Source organism: Bos javanicus, chromosome 10 (assembly GCF_032452875.1).
Source record: "Bos javanicus breed banteng chromosome 10, ARS-OSU_banteng_1.0, whole genome shotgun sequence".
Taxonomy (NCBI): Eukaryota; Metazoa; Chordata; class Mammalia; order Artiodactyla; family Bovidae; genus Bos; species Bos javanicus.
In genome coordinates, this window is record NC_083877.1 from 66906136 (window position 1) to 66920906 (window position 14771).

At 43.7% G+C, this 14771-nt stretch overlaps 1 protein-coding gene across 3 annotated transcripts in view; it reads right to left on the minus strand.

Moving 5' to 3' along the window:
• Window positions 1–14518, minus strand: part of GCH1 (GTP cyclohydrolase 1) — a 61320-nt gene extending 46802 nt beyond the window's left edge. The window contains exon 1 of one of the 3 annotated variants that reach the window (XM_061428950.1): window positions 13985–14506. In XM_061428950.1, coding sequence (XP_061284934.1) covers window positions 13985–14324 — 340 coding nt within the window. In that variant the 5' untranslated portion in view covers window positions 14325–14506. Of the gene's footprint in view, window positions 1–13984 lie in introns of all 3 variants that reach the window. The other 2 variants (XM_061428951.1, XM_061428952.1) reach the window with 2 other exon arrangements.
• Window positions 14519–14771: the final 253 nt, after the last annotated feature.

The following is a 14771-nucleotide window of genomic DNA, read 5'->3' on the forward strand; positions in this document are numbered from 1 at the left end:
TGGTTGCAAAGATGGCCTAGAGTTTCCATATATTTTCTTTATAAAAGAACTCCAGTTAATAAATTCAGAAATTAAAGAACTAAATACCCCTATTTTTCAACTTCTAAAAAATACTGGATCTAGGCAGTCACCAAGGACTACTAAAATCAGTAACTGAAAGGCTGGTGAGAAACTCTTAAATGGATAATTGGGCTGATAACACCCAGAGCCTATCCATTTTAACATCACAGAATGATAGACAACCAGATATTTAGCTGCTTACCAGTGGAAAAATACGCCACCAACCACGAAGCATTCTTGACTAAATTTAAGAGTCAGTGTGGTGAGATGGAGGCAGGGAATTGTTGTTGTTGCTCAGTTGCCAAGTCATGTCCGACTCTTTGGGACCCATGGACTGCAGCACGCCAGGCTTCACTGTCCCTCACCATCTCCCAGAGTTTGCCCAAGTTCACATCCATTGAATCAGTGATGCCATCCAACTATCTCATCCTCTGCTACCCTCTTCTCCTTTGGCCTTCAATCTTTCCCAGCATCAGGGTCTTTTCCAATGAGTCAATTCTTCGCATCAGGCAGTCAAAGTATTGGAGCTTCAGCTTCAGCATCAGTCCTTCCAATGAGTATTCAGGGTTGAGTTCCTTTAAGATTGACTGGTTTAATCTCCTTGCTGTGAAAGGGACTCCCAAGAATCTTCTCCAGTACCACAATCCAAAAGTGTCAATTCTTCAGCACTCTGCCTTCTTTATGGTCCAGCTCTCACATTCATACATGACTACAGCAAAGACCATAGCTTTGACTATACAGATCTTTGTCACCAAAGTAATGTCTTTGCTTTTTAATACACATTATCTTCTAATTTCATGGCTGCAGTCACCATCAGTAGTGATTTTAGAGCCCAATAAGAGGAAATCTATCACTGCTTCCACCTTTTCCCCTTCTATTTGCCATGAAGTGATGGGACCAGAAACAGTTAGAAGCAACAGTTAGAACTGGACATGGAATAACAGACTGGTTCCAAATAGGAAAAGGAGTTCGTCAAGGCTGTATACTGTCACCCTGCTTATTTAACTTATATGCACAGTACATCATGAGAAATGCTGGGCTGGAGGAAGCACAAGCTGGAATCAAGATTGCCGGGAGAAATATTAATAACCTCAGATATGCAGATAACACCACCCTTATGGCAGAAAGTGAAGAACTAAAGAGCCTCTTGATGAAAGTGAGAAAGGAGAGTGAAAAAGTTGGCTTAAAGCTCAACATTCAGAAAACTAAGATCATGGCATCTGGTCCCATCACTTCATGGCAAATAGATGGGGAAACAGTGGAAACAGGGGCTGACTTAATTTTTCTGGGCTCCAAAATCACTGCAGATGGTGACTGTAGCCATGAAATTAAAAAAGGCTTACTCCTTGGAAGGAAAGTTATGACCAACCTAGACAGCATATTAAAAACCAGAGACATTCCTTTGCCAACAAAGCTACATCTAGTCAAGGCTATGGTTTTTCCAGTGGTCATGTATGGATGTGAGAGTTGGACTGTTGAAGAAAGCTGAGCACCAAAGAATTGATGCTTTTGAACTGTGGTGTTGGAGAAGACTCTTGAGAGTCCCTTGGACTGCAAGGAGATCCAACCAGTCCATCCTAAAGGAGATCAGTCCTGGGTGTTCATTGGAAGGACTGATGTTGAAGCTGAAACTCCAATACTTTGGCCACCTGATGTGAAGAGCTGACTCACTGGAAAAGACCCTGATGCTGGGAAAGATTGAGGGCAGGAGGAAAAGGGGACGACAGAGGATGAGATGGTTGGATGGCATCACTGACTCCATGGACATGGGTTTGGGTGGACTCCAGGAGTTGGCAATGGACAGGGAGGCCTGGCATGGGGAGGCCTGTTCATGGGGTCGCAAAGAGTCAGACACGACAGAGCGACTGAACTGAACTGAACTGATGGGACCAGATGCCATGATCTTAAGGTTTTTTTTAATACTGAGTTTTAAGCCAGCCTTTTCACTCTCCTCTTTCACCCTCATCAAGAGGCTCTTTAGTTCTTCTTCACTTTCTGCCATTAGAGTGGTATCATCTGCATATCTGAGGTTTTTGGTATTTCTCCCAGCAATCTTGATTCCAGCTTGTAACTCTTCCAGCCCAGCATTTTGGATGATGTGCTCTGTGTGCAAGTGAAAGTGTAAGTTGCTCAGTCATGTCCAACTCTTTGCAACCCATGGACTATACCATCCATGGAATTCTCCAGGCCAGAATACTGGAGTGGGTAGCCTTTCCCTTCTCCAAGGAATCTTCCCAACCCAGGGATCGAACCAAGGTCTCCTGCATTGCAGGCAGATTCTTTACCAGATGAGCCACAAAGGAAGCCCAAGAATATTGGAGTAGGTAGCTATCCCTTCTCTAGCAGATATTCCTGACTCAGGAATTGAACCAAGGTCTCCTGCACTACAGGTGGATTCTTTACCAACTGAGCTATCAAGGAAGCCCTGTACATACAACAGGGTGGTAATAAACAGCCTTGACATACTTCTTTATCAATTTTGAATCCATCAGTTGTTCCACATAAGGTTCTAACTCTTGCTTCCTGACCCACATACAGGTTTCTCAGGAGACAGGTAAGATGGTCTTGGTATTTCCATCTCTCTAAGTTTTTCCACAGTTTGTTAAGATCCACACAAAGGCCTTATTATCATAGTCAATGAAACAGAAGTAGATGTTTTTCTGGAATTCCCTTGCTTTCTCTACGATCCAATGAATGCTGCCAATTTGATTTCTGGTTCCTCTGCCTTTTCTAAACCCAGCTTGAACATCTTCAAGTTCTTGGTTCCATTATGCTGAAGCCTAGCTTGAAGGATTTTGAGCATAACCTTACTAGCATGGCAGACGAGTACAACTGCCTGGTAGTCTCGACATTCCTTAGTACTGCCCTTCTTGGGAATTGGGATGAAGATTGACCTTTTCCAGTCCTGTAGCCACGGCTGGGTTTTCCAAATTGGCTGACATATTGAGTGCAACACTTTGATAACATCATCTTTTAGGATTTTAAATAGCTCTGCTGGAATCCCATGACCTCCACTAGCTTTACTGGCAACAGTGCTTCCTTCCTAAGGCCCACTAGAACTTCACACTCCAGGATGTCTGGCTCTGAGTGAGTGACCACACCATCGTGGTTATCTGGGTCATAAGATCTTTTTTGTACAGTTCTTCCATGTATTCTTGCCATCTCTTCTTGATCTCTTCTGCTTCGATTAGGTCTTTACCATTTCTGTCCTTTATTAAGCCCATCTTTGGATGAAATGTTCCTTTGATACTTGCAATTTTCTTGAAGAGATAGCTAGTCATTCCCTTTCTGTTGCTTTCTTCTAACTCTTTGCAGTGTTCATTGAAGAAGGCCTTTTTGTCTCTCCATGCTATTCTCTGAAACTCTCCATTTAGCTGGGTGTACCTTTCCTTTTCTCCCTTGCTTTTCGCTTCTCTTCCTTACTCAGCTGTTTGTAAAGCCTCCTCAGACAACCACTTTGTCTTGCATTTTTTTCTTTGGGATGGTTTGGTTCACTACCTCCAGTATAATATTATGAACCTCTGTCCATAGTTCTTCAGGCACTCTGTTTACTAGATCTAATCCCCTGAATCTATTTATCATTTCCAGTGTATATTTAGTGGGGATTTGACCTAAGTTGCACCTGACTGGCCTAGTGGTTTTCCCCACTTTTTTTAGTTTAAGCCTGAACTTTGTTATAAGGAGCTAATGATCTGAGCCACAGTCAGCTCTCAGTCTTGTTTTCACTGACTGTATACAGCTTGTCCATCTTCAGCTACAAAGAATGTAATCAGTCTAATTTTGGTATTGACCATTTGGTGATCTCCATGTGTAAAGTCGTCTCTTGTTGAAAAAGGGTATTCGCTATGACCAGGGCATTCTGTTAGCCTTTGCCCTGCTTCATTTTGTACTCCAAGGCTAAATTTGCCTCTTACACCAGGTATCTCTTGACTTTTTACTTTTGCATCCCAATTTCCTATGAATAAGACATCTTTTTTTGGCATTAGTTCTAGGAGGTCTTGTAGGTCTTCATAGAACTAATCAACTTCAGCTTCTTTGGCAAGCCTCTAAATCTAACTACTAGTATATAAGCAACACAGGAGCTAAAGGAACATGTTAAACTATTAGTAAATCGTGAGAAAATAATGAGCAGAACCCAGGAGGTGGGGAATTCTATAAGACAAATGACCTTGTTTCTTCAACAAATTGTTAGCAGATAAAAAGAAACAGCAAACTAACAAGTTAAAAGAGACTTGAAGACTTGATTTATCAGATATAATGTGTGACTCTTATCTGAATCCTTATTCAAACAAAGCAATTTATAAAGAGATACCTCTGAGAAAAATCAAAGAAATGTTAACAATGGTTAGATATAATCTAGTGGAGGTGATGGAATTCCAGTTGAGCTACTCCAAATCCTGAAAGATGATGCTGTGAAAGTGCTGCACTCAATATGCCAGCAAATTTGGAAAACTCAGCAGTGGCCACAGGACTGGAAAAGGTCAGTTTTCATTCCAATCCCAAAGAAAGGCAATGCCAAAGAATGCTCAAACTACCGCACAATTGCACTCATCTCACACGCTAGTAAAGGAATGCTCAAAAGTCTCCAAGCCAGGCTTCAGCAATATGTGAACCGTGAACTTCCTGATGTTCAAGCTGGTTTTAGAAAAGGCAGAGGAACCAGAGATCAAATTGCCAACATCTGCTGGATCATGGAAAAAGCAAGAGAGTTCCAGAAAAATATCTATTTCTGCTTTATTGACTATGCCAAAGCCTTTGACTGTGTGGATCACAATAAACTGTGGAGGATTCCTAAAGAGATGGGAATACCAGATCACCTGATCTGCCTCTTGAGAAATTTGTATGCAGGTCAGGAAGCAACAGTTAGAAGTGGACATGGAACAACAGACTGGTTCCAAATAGGAAAAGGAGTTCGTCAAGGCTGTATACTGTCACCCTGCTTATTTAACTTATATGCAGAGTACATCATGAGAAACGCTGGACTGGAAGAAACACAAGCTGGAATCAAGATTGCCAGGAGAAATATCAATAAGTTCAGATATGCAGGTGACACCACCCTTATGGCAGAAAGTGAAGAGGAACTCAAAAGCCTCTTGATGAAAGTGAAAGTGGAGAGTGAAAAAGTTGGCTTAAAGCTCAACATTCAGAAAATGAAGATCATGGCATTCGGTCCCACCACTTCAAGGGAAATAGACGGGGAAACAGTGTCAGATTTTATTTTTCTGGGCTCCAATATCACTACAGATGGTGACTGCAGCCATGAAATTCAAAGACGCTTACTCCTTGGAAGGAAAGTTATGTCCAACCTAGATAGCATATTGAAAAGCAGAGACATTACTTTGCCAACAAAGGTTCGTCTAGTCAAGGCTATGGTTTTTCCTGTGGTCATGTATGGATGTGAGAGTTGGACTGTGAAGAAGGCTGAGTGCCGAAGAATTGATGCTTTTGAACTGTGGTGTTGGAGAAGACTCTTGAGAGTCCCTTGGACTGCAGGGAGATCCAACCAGTCCATTCTGAAGAAGATCAGCCCTGGGATTTCTTTGGAAGGAATGATGCTAAAGCTGAAACTCCAGTACTTTGGCCACCTCATGCAAAGAGTTGACTCATTGGAAAAGACTCTGATGCTGGGAGGGATTGGGGGCAGGAGGAGAAGGGGACGACAGAGGATGAGATGGCTGGATGGCATCACTGACTCGATGGACGTGAGTCTCAGTGAACTCCGGGAGTTGGTGATGGACATGGAGGCCTGGCATGCTGCAGTTCATGGGGTTGCAAAGAGTCGGACACGACTGAGAGACTGATCTGATCTGATCTGATTGATTTCAAATATGATACTATTTTAAAGTCTTTATATTTTAGAGATACAGTAAAGTCTTTATCAATGAAATGACATATCTAGGATTTGCTTTAAAATAACTCAGCAGGTAATTCATATTGATGCATGGCAGAAACCAACACAATATTGTAAAGCAATTATCCTTCAATTAAAACTAAATAAATTTTAAAATAATTCAGCAGGGAAGGTGTGTGACAAGCAGGATGAATAAAGGCAGACTTCTGTTTGTATTAATGGTTGGGTGATAGACATATTCAAACTCATTATACTATTCTAACTTTGTTTACATTTGAACATTTCTACAATAATTTAAAAACTGACTGCAATCCTGACATTTTCTAGCAATTTTTCCCCGTCAGAATTTTGATGTGCCAGGCAAACAGGCCAGTCACTTCAATCGATACCTTGGAATAACATGTTGACTGAATATAGAAAAAGCCAGGTGCACGACTCCATGAAGAACAAAGATGTTTAAAGGATGACTTCTGGCATAGAAGTGTCAGGAGATCCAACAGAAATAACTCCCATGACTTTTTCATAAAGCTAAATCCTCTACATCTTTCTTTAGTGTTTAAAAAAACAAGCAGCATTTATTGAGCATTTATGCACAGAGCACTGTGCTAGAAGACACACATTAGGAAAGGGTCCCTGTCTTTAAGAAATTAATTCAAACATTCATCAACTTGTCTACATGTGCTGGACAATCTGCTAGACATTCTAAGGTAAGGACAGACAGTCACTTTTCTTCTAGAAAACTGTGACTCAGGCTTTAATAAAACCAAATTCTAATGAGCAAATGTTCTCTCAACCTTGAGTGTAACAAATTTACCTTGATTCAGACAATCTTTGAACAATCTTTGATTAACACAATCTAAATTATCCCTCAATCTAATTTCCATAAGCTCAATGGAGAATGTATAACCATAGGGAACATATTCATTATATTACCTAGAATTATGAATTGTTCATATAATCTAACATTCATAATCTAGGATTCATCAAAGATTAGATAGTTGCCGTCTCCTGGCAAATTTCTTTACTGCAGTCTGACTCAACCAAATACTGGACTCAAATTAGAGAGGTATACAGCAATGAGTCAGTGGGGGAATGCCCAGGCATGGAACAGTTTCCAGAGCTGGACAAAGAAAATAGCAGAGAAGATACAAAAAGGAAAGACGAGGAGAAGGGAGGTGATTCAAATAAATCTGTAAATTACTACTGTTACAATTAAGTTGTGAGAGATTATGAGGATTCTCATTCTCTATCATTCTCCCAATGCTGATACTTTTCAGATAAAGTGAAAGTGAAAGTCTCTCAGTTGTGTCTAACTCTTTGCGACCGCATGAACTATACAGTCTGTGGAATTCTCTAGGCCAGAATACTGGAGTGGGTAGCCTTTCCCTTCTCCAGGGGATCTTCTCAATCCAGGGACTGAACCCAGGTCTCCCGCATTGCAGGCAGATTCTTTACCAGCTGAGCCACAAGGGAAGTTCAAGCCTTGGGTAAGTTCTTTCTGTGCCTCAGTTTCCTTATCCCTAAAAATAGGGCTAAGTTCAAGCCTTGGGTAAGTTCTTTCTGTGCCTCAGTTTGCTTATCCCTAAAAATAGGGCTAATATTACCTACCCCATTGGCTTATTGTAAGGATCGATAAGGCAATACATGTAAAGAATGCACAACTGTGTTCAGCACGTAGTAATCAGTTGTGTTTGTTGCTATTCAGATGTCAGCTCAAGCATCCACACTTCCGATCTCCCAGCACAGATGAAGTTCCTTTGTTAAATGCTCTCATGGAGCTGTGTTCTTTTCATCATTACATTTCTCCATCTATAATCACACATTCTTGTGATTCTATTGAATATGTGACTTAATCCAATAGACTATTCTATGAGAGAAGAAACCATATCTGGTTTTACTCAGTCTACTTCCCAGCATTCAGCACAGTGGGTGGTACTCAATGAATAAATGAAATTCAATTATAAAGTTCCCAGACAGTCTAATGAATAACATCACTTAACACTCGAATAGGCTAAATTGTGTTGAAGATAAGTTGAAATCCTAAATCTCAGTACCTCAGAGTGTGACCTTATTTGGAAATAGAGTTAACTGCAAACATCATTAGCTAAATTAAGATGAGGCATGTGTGCTAAGTTGCTTCAGTCACATCTGACTTTTTGCAACCTTATGGACTGTAACCCGCCAGGCTCCTCTGTCCATGGGATTTTCCAGGCAAGAATACTGGAGTGGGTTACCATGCCCTGCTCCTGGGGATCTTCCTTACCCAGGGATCAAACTCGTGTGTCTTATGTCTCTTGCATTGGCAGGCAAGTTACCACTAGCACCACAAGGCATACTGGAGTAAAATGGACTTAATCCTATGTGACTTGATATCCTTAAAAAAGGGAAATTTGGACACCAACAGAAGCAGAGATGGGAGTAATGTAGCTGCAGGCTAAGAAACACCAAGGACTGCCAGCTACCCCCAGAAGCTAGGAAGAGGCAAGGGAAGGACGCCCCTGACTCCCTTCAGTTTTCAGAGGGAGTGTGGTTCCACCAATGCCTTGAATTCAGACTTCTAGTCTCCAGCACTGTGAGACAGGTTTCTGTTGTTTGAACAATTCAGTCTGTAGTACTTTGATATAGCAGTCCATTGAAACTAGGACAAGTACCAGTTTGTTTGGTATTTCAAAGTTATGTGTAGTGACTTTTCCTCCCAGGCCAGAAAAAAAAAAAAAATGTTAATAGATAATACATTTTTAGAAGAAACTAGTAAGACTTGCTTTTCTCCTCCATTCTCAATGACTATACCCTAAAATCCAGTCATATACTTTAACAGTCTTGTTATTTTTTTCTTCTTTATTCACTATACCTTCTTCAGCAATATACAGAACTAAGTCCTACACAAGATTCATTAACAAAATGAAAACAAAATTTAGTAGTGAATCGAGATTTAAATGAACTATACACATCCAAAATAGTACCTCTCAATGATGAGGTTAACTTTTCTACACCATACTTTACAACTTAGGTCATAAATTCATCTTTTGCCCACAATATGGGAGGGGATAATAAATAAGTTGACTTTTTGCCCCCCTGCACATCTTAGAAGTTGTTACAATTCTTACTTTATTGTGGGATTCTGAAATGGTAAATCACAGAAGTTTGTGAGTCAAAGAAAAAGAAAACCTTTTGTGAGTGCTGGCATATTTCAGTATGAAGTGGCTAAGACTCAATTTTGTACAAACAGAATACCTAATGCCTGGCTTTATCTTTAGAGAATAGCTGTCATCTTGCAGTGTACATGGTTGAGGCAGAGTGGGGGGCCAGTCAAGAAGCCCATCACCTGTGGTGCCATCACTTCCTCCTGCGTTACATACAGGTCCACATGCTCCCCAAATCTGGGACACTGTCAGCTTGATTCATGAAAACTTCTCTGGCATCCTGGACAAGACAAGCTAAAATCTATTTCAACTAGAAATGTGACAGAAGAGTCAAGACTCTCGTGTATTTCCGTAAACTCATAAAAAGGACAATTAATGAGACAAGTTATACTCAGCCTCTGGTGGATAATACTTTCTAAGGCTTCCCTTGTGGCTTAGCTGGTAAAGAATCCACAGGCAATGTGGGAGACCTGGGTTCGATCCTTGGATTGGAAAGATCCCCTGGAGAAGGAAAAGGCTACCCACTCCAGTATTCTGGCCTGGAGAATTCCATGGACTGTATAGTCCATGGGATTGCAAAGAGTCAGACACCACTGAGTGACTTTCACTTTCACTTTTTAGTGTCCCTGATGGCTCAGATGGTGAAGAATCTGTCCGCAATGCAGGAGACCCAGGTTCAATTCCTGAGTCAGGAAGATCCCCTGGAGGAGGGAATGACAACCCACTCCAGTATTGTCGCCTGGAGAATTCCATGGACAGAGAAGCCTGGTGGGCTACAGTCCATGGGGATCACAAAGAGTCAGACACGACTGAGTGACTAACACTTTCACTTTCACTGTCTAAGAGGTTGTTACCATTTACACCCAGGAGAGGACAGGGGAAGGGAAGGGTCAGACACAAGGACATGAAGACCAAAAACCTCAGGGAATAGTAGAACCTCCAATTTAATTAAGGTTCTGAATTTCAGAAATACTGGAAATACAGGAAATATTTAGAAAGAAGACCTCAGCAAAGTAAATTCTTGAATATGTAAGAGAACTTGGATGTGGTTAAACTCAAATGGAACAGCAATAGATAAAGGTGAGCTGTCCTGTGATGCTATTCAAAGGACAGCCAGTTCCTGGAAGACATGAGTTTCTCTTCCAGCCTTCCCTCCACTATGAACTACAGCCCAGTGGCGAACAATAACCAGGAGACTTGCACAACCTTGACACAGCCCTGTTACAGCTGACCACAGGTGTACCCATTATAAGGTACACAAAGGAAAGTAAAGAAAAGTGTAGCAAGGGTCATGAAGCTACACTGCAGCACAAGGGGAACTGAAAGACTCCCCAAACACCAGAAACTAGCATCAATCCACTCGAGAGGAACTGAAAAAAGATACAATAATAATTTGGGGAATATAAAGTAAAAATTTATTTAATTTTATATTTCACAATATTTAATTCAACACTAGTAACAGGAATTAATACACAGAGATATAAAAGATGTTAAGTATCTTATTTATAGAGAAGTGATAGTTTCAAATAAGTTTGTTTCTATCCAAAATAATCTATAGTGGGCATTGAATTATGATCTCTAAAGAAATAAAAATTAGGAATTGGATAAGAGTGTTTTCCCTATTACTTACTTCTGTACTTTCTATAGATTTAAAGTACCCTTCCCTCTCCCACCTAGGCGGGCCCAAGGCCTGGACCTCTGCCTTCAGGTCCATTCCTTTAAGTTCAGCATCATCCTTGTCAGCCTCTCCTCTGTCTTCTCTTTATGCACCTCTAAGAAATCAATGGAAACAGTGTCAGACTTCATCTTTGTGGGCTCCAAAATCACTGCAGATGGTGAGTGCAGCCATGAAATTAAAAGACGCTTACTCCTTGGAAGGAAAGTTATGACCAACCTAGATAGCATATTCAAAAGCAGAGACATTACTTTGCCAACAAAGGTCCGTCTAGTCAAGGCTATAGTTTTTCCTGTGGTCATGTATGGATGTGAGAGTTGGACTGTGAAGAAGGCTGAGCGCTGAAGAATTGATGCTTGTGAACTGTGGTGTTGGAGAAGACTCTTGAGAGTCCCTTGGACTGCCAGGAGATCCACCCAGTCCATTCTGAAGGAGATCAGCCCTGGGATTTCTTTGGAAGGAATGATGCTAAAGCTGAAACTCCAGTACTTTGTCCACCTCATGCGAAGAGTTGACTCATTGGAAAAGACTCTGATGCTGGGAGGAATTGGGGGCAGGAGGAAAAGGGGATGATAGAGGAAGAGATGGCTGGATGGCATCACTGACTCAATGGACATGAGTTTGAATGAACTCTGGGAGATGGTGATGGACATGGAGGCCTGGCATGCTGCGATTCATGGGGCTGCAAAGAGTCGGACACGACTGAGCGACTGAACTGAACTGAACTGAACTGAAGAAATCAATATTAAGTCCTTAAGTATGATCCTCTAGATAGAGGCTTTCAAAATTTGACCACAATATAAGAAACACATGCTACATATGCAGCTAGTACATACCGCCCCCAGAAAAAAATTATACCAATAAAACCTACTTGGAAGTTTCTCAAAACATTTACCCTTACTACATACGATAGACTGATTTTTCTCCATTGTACTCCACCTTATTTTAATGCTGGTGACCCAAGTACTAGGTCAGAACTCAGTCTGAAATGCTTAGTAGAGATGATAACACTGATATATCTTACTAAGTAGCAACATTAGGAAGCAGATAAGAGTTCTGTCTTTAGTCTGCCAGGATTCAAACACCAGCCAACCACTTGAAGTTGTCAACCTCTCTACTTCTGCTTCCTTATCATGGGGTAAAAGAACAGTGCTTAATTCAGAAATGAAGGTTAACCAAGACCACACATATAAAGCACTTGGAGCATGAAAAGTATTCAATTAATGGCTATTAATAATTCTTAAATGGTCTGAGAGTTTTTATTGTGTAAAATATATACATAACACTCATCATCTTAACCATTCTAACATGTGAAATTCAGAGGCAGTTAGCACATTCATAATGTGTGCAACCATCAAAATTCTCTAATCCCAGAACACTTTCACCATCCCAAAAGGAAACCTAGAACCCGTTAAGCCCATTAAGCAGTTTCTCCCCATTTCACTCTTCTCCCCAGGCCCTCTTGGGCACGATGATGATTAGATTCTCCCTAATCTGATTTCTCTTCCTAGGTCCATAGACTTTTTAAATAATAAATTAACACTTGACTAGAATCATTTTCTTAGGTAGAATGAAGTGTTCTTTACAGTCATTAGTTCTATGGCTCATAAAACAAACCTCTACGAATCATTTCTTAGGTGAACCTTTTTGAGCCACTTAAGGTAATTCTGTGACCTGCCTCAGGGTCAGAAATCGCTCTCTCTGTGAATTCTATTAGGGCAAGATTTCCAAAGCTTGACCAAGTGCAAAGGCCCCTTTCAGTGTACACAAGAGGCAGACCGAGCAAGGCCCTGAGAAAACGTTTCTACATCGTGGAATATCACCAAATCATAGAATATTTACAAAAGGAAGAATGTTTATTCTTCAGTCTTTGCATTTTGAAATTCTGTATTCAAGGCTCCAAACGTTTACCAACATGGGGTTAAAAAAAGTAAACACGGACACAGAACGAGATATCCAGGTCTTGGCTTTAGGATGCAGTGTCATTTCCTGTTTGGACCTCACCCCTCTCACACTGATTTCCCACCCTTCCTTTGGGGTGGCGGGAGACCAGTGCAAAAATAACTGTTTTTCCCAGAATCAATTAAGGGAGTCTCCAGAAACTCGGGGGAAATAAACCTGACCCGGGAGGTAGGTAACCTGGCAAAGCAGCTGTTACTCTTTGAGAAATGGTGACGGCAGAAGGTTTCTTGGGTCAAAGAAATAAATGTCACCAAGAGGTACAGAAGATGTGAACTGGAAAACAACGTCCTTAGTCCCACTTGTGTAAGTCAGAGCTTTTTTTTTTTTTTACTCTCCCTCTTTTTTTTTAATTTGACCAACACCCCTCACCCAGAAAACAGGCAGCGAAGTCCTCTGTTAATTTCCACCCCAACCCTGCACCCTTGCTCTCGGCCTCCTGGGCAAAAGCCTGACCCTCCTCTGGCGCGGAGAGCACTGGGTCAACCCTGTTCCTTTGGGATGGGGGATGAGGGGTGGGTGATACAGGGACTGCGGGTCTCACTGCCCAGAAAACTTCCCCGACTCCCAGGGAGACGCTTTCCTGCTTTGGGATTTGGGAAGTGGGGTAGGAAAGGGGGAGAAGGCTTTAAGCAGCAAACTAACCCAAGAAACTTCACACCTCAAACTCCAGGAAAGCCTGTACCCAGAACGATATCCAATTCTGGGAAAGTCCTGAGTTGTAGTGACCTCGATGTGAACAAAACTATGACTTTTCCAAGAGCCGGGTGCCCTGGCAAGTCAGCAAGAATGAGGATCCCCGATGCTCCCCCGGCGCTCCAAACACACGAAGCCAAGACTTCATCCCAGACCTACCAAAAAATGAGACCTCAAGAGCAAGGATGACTTAAGAAGCCATCACTTCCCGGAGCCCAGATGCACGTTCCTCAGGTATCCGGCCCTGGACGTTCAGGCTCCCGCCCGGGGGCATGAGGAAGCTCGGTGACTGTGGTCCCGCCAGCTCAGGCTGGAGGAGAGGGCTGCGTGCAGGCAGTGGGAGGACCCCGCGAGGACGGCTGCAGACAGGCCCCGGGGGGAGAGGCCGCGGACTCTCCAGGCGCCCGAAATGAGTCCCACCCAGGCTCCTGTCCTTGGCCCGACGGCTGGGCCAGGGCCGAGGGCGGGGTCGGCAAGTGCCAGCATTCGGCTTCCTCCGCCAAGAGTGAGCAACTCCGGAAACTTCCCCAAGCCGGCGCAAGCTTCCCGCGGCCACCTCCCCCGTGCCCTGCACGCCGGCCGGCCAGCGAACACACTGACCTGAGATGGTTTCCTGGTAGCCTTTGGTGAAGAACTGCATGGCCGTGGCCGCCCTCCAGGGCGTCTTGATCAGCCCCTGCCGCTCGGGGTCCTCTCCCAGCGAGCGCAGGATGGACGAGTAGGCGGCCGCCAGGTTGGGGAGGTTCAGCTCGTTGTCCTCCTCGCTGCGAGGCCGCTCGCCATTCCAGCCGTCCGCCGGCTGGGCGCTCTTGCTCTCCGGTCGCGGCGGCTTCTCGGCGGGCGGGCTTGGCCCGGGCCGCGGCGGCTCCCCTTCGAGGAACCCATTGCTGCACCTGGCGCCCCGCGACTTCAGCGTCACCCGCCCCGGACCCTTCTCCATGGACCCGTCGCTGCCGCTCCGGAAGGACCCTCGGGTGCGTGAGGGACTTCAGGTGAACTTCCCGGGCCGGGAGTGGGCTCTGACCCGAGTCACCTGAGGAAGATAGGCCTGGAGTCCGCAACACGTTCCGAGTCTGGAACAGGCGAGCCAGAAGAGCGCTGTGTCGCCTCCTTTTTATGGGCTGGCGGCTCGGTCGGCGCCGCGGGGCGTTTCTATTGGCCGAGTCTCCCGGCGTCACGGCGCTCACTCCGCCCCCCGCCCCTCCCCGCCCTCCGCCCGGTGCCCTGGGGGCCGGCAGACGCCGGGAGGACCTTGTCCGAGCCCCTCCCGCGCCAGCCGGGCGGATTGCATTGGACCTTTTAGCTGTGACCAGATAAACCAAACCCTAAAGGGGCTGGTGGCTGGGGCGTGGGGAGGCAAGGTCTGAGTGCCCAGTCAACCATTCCC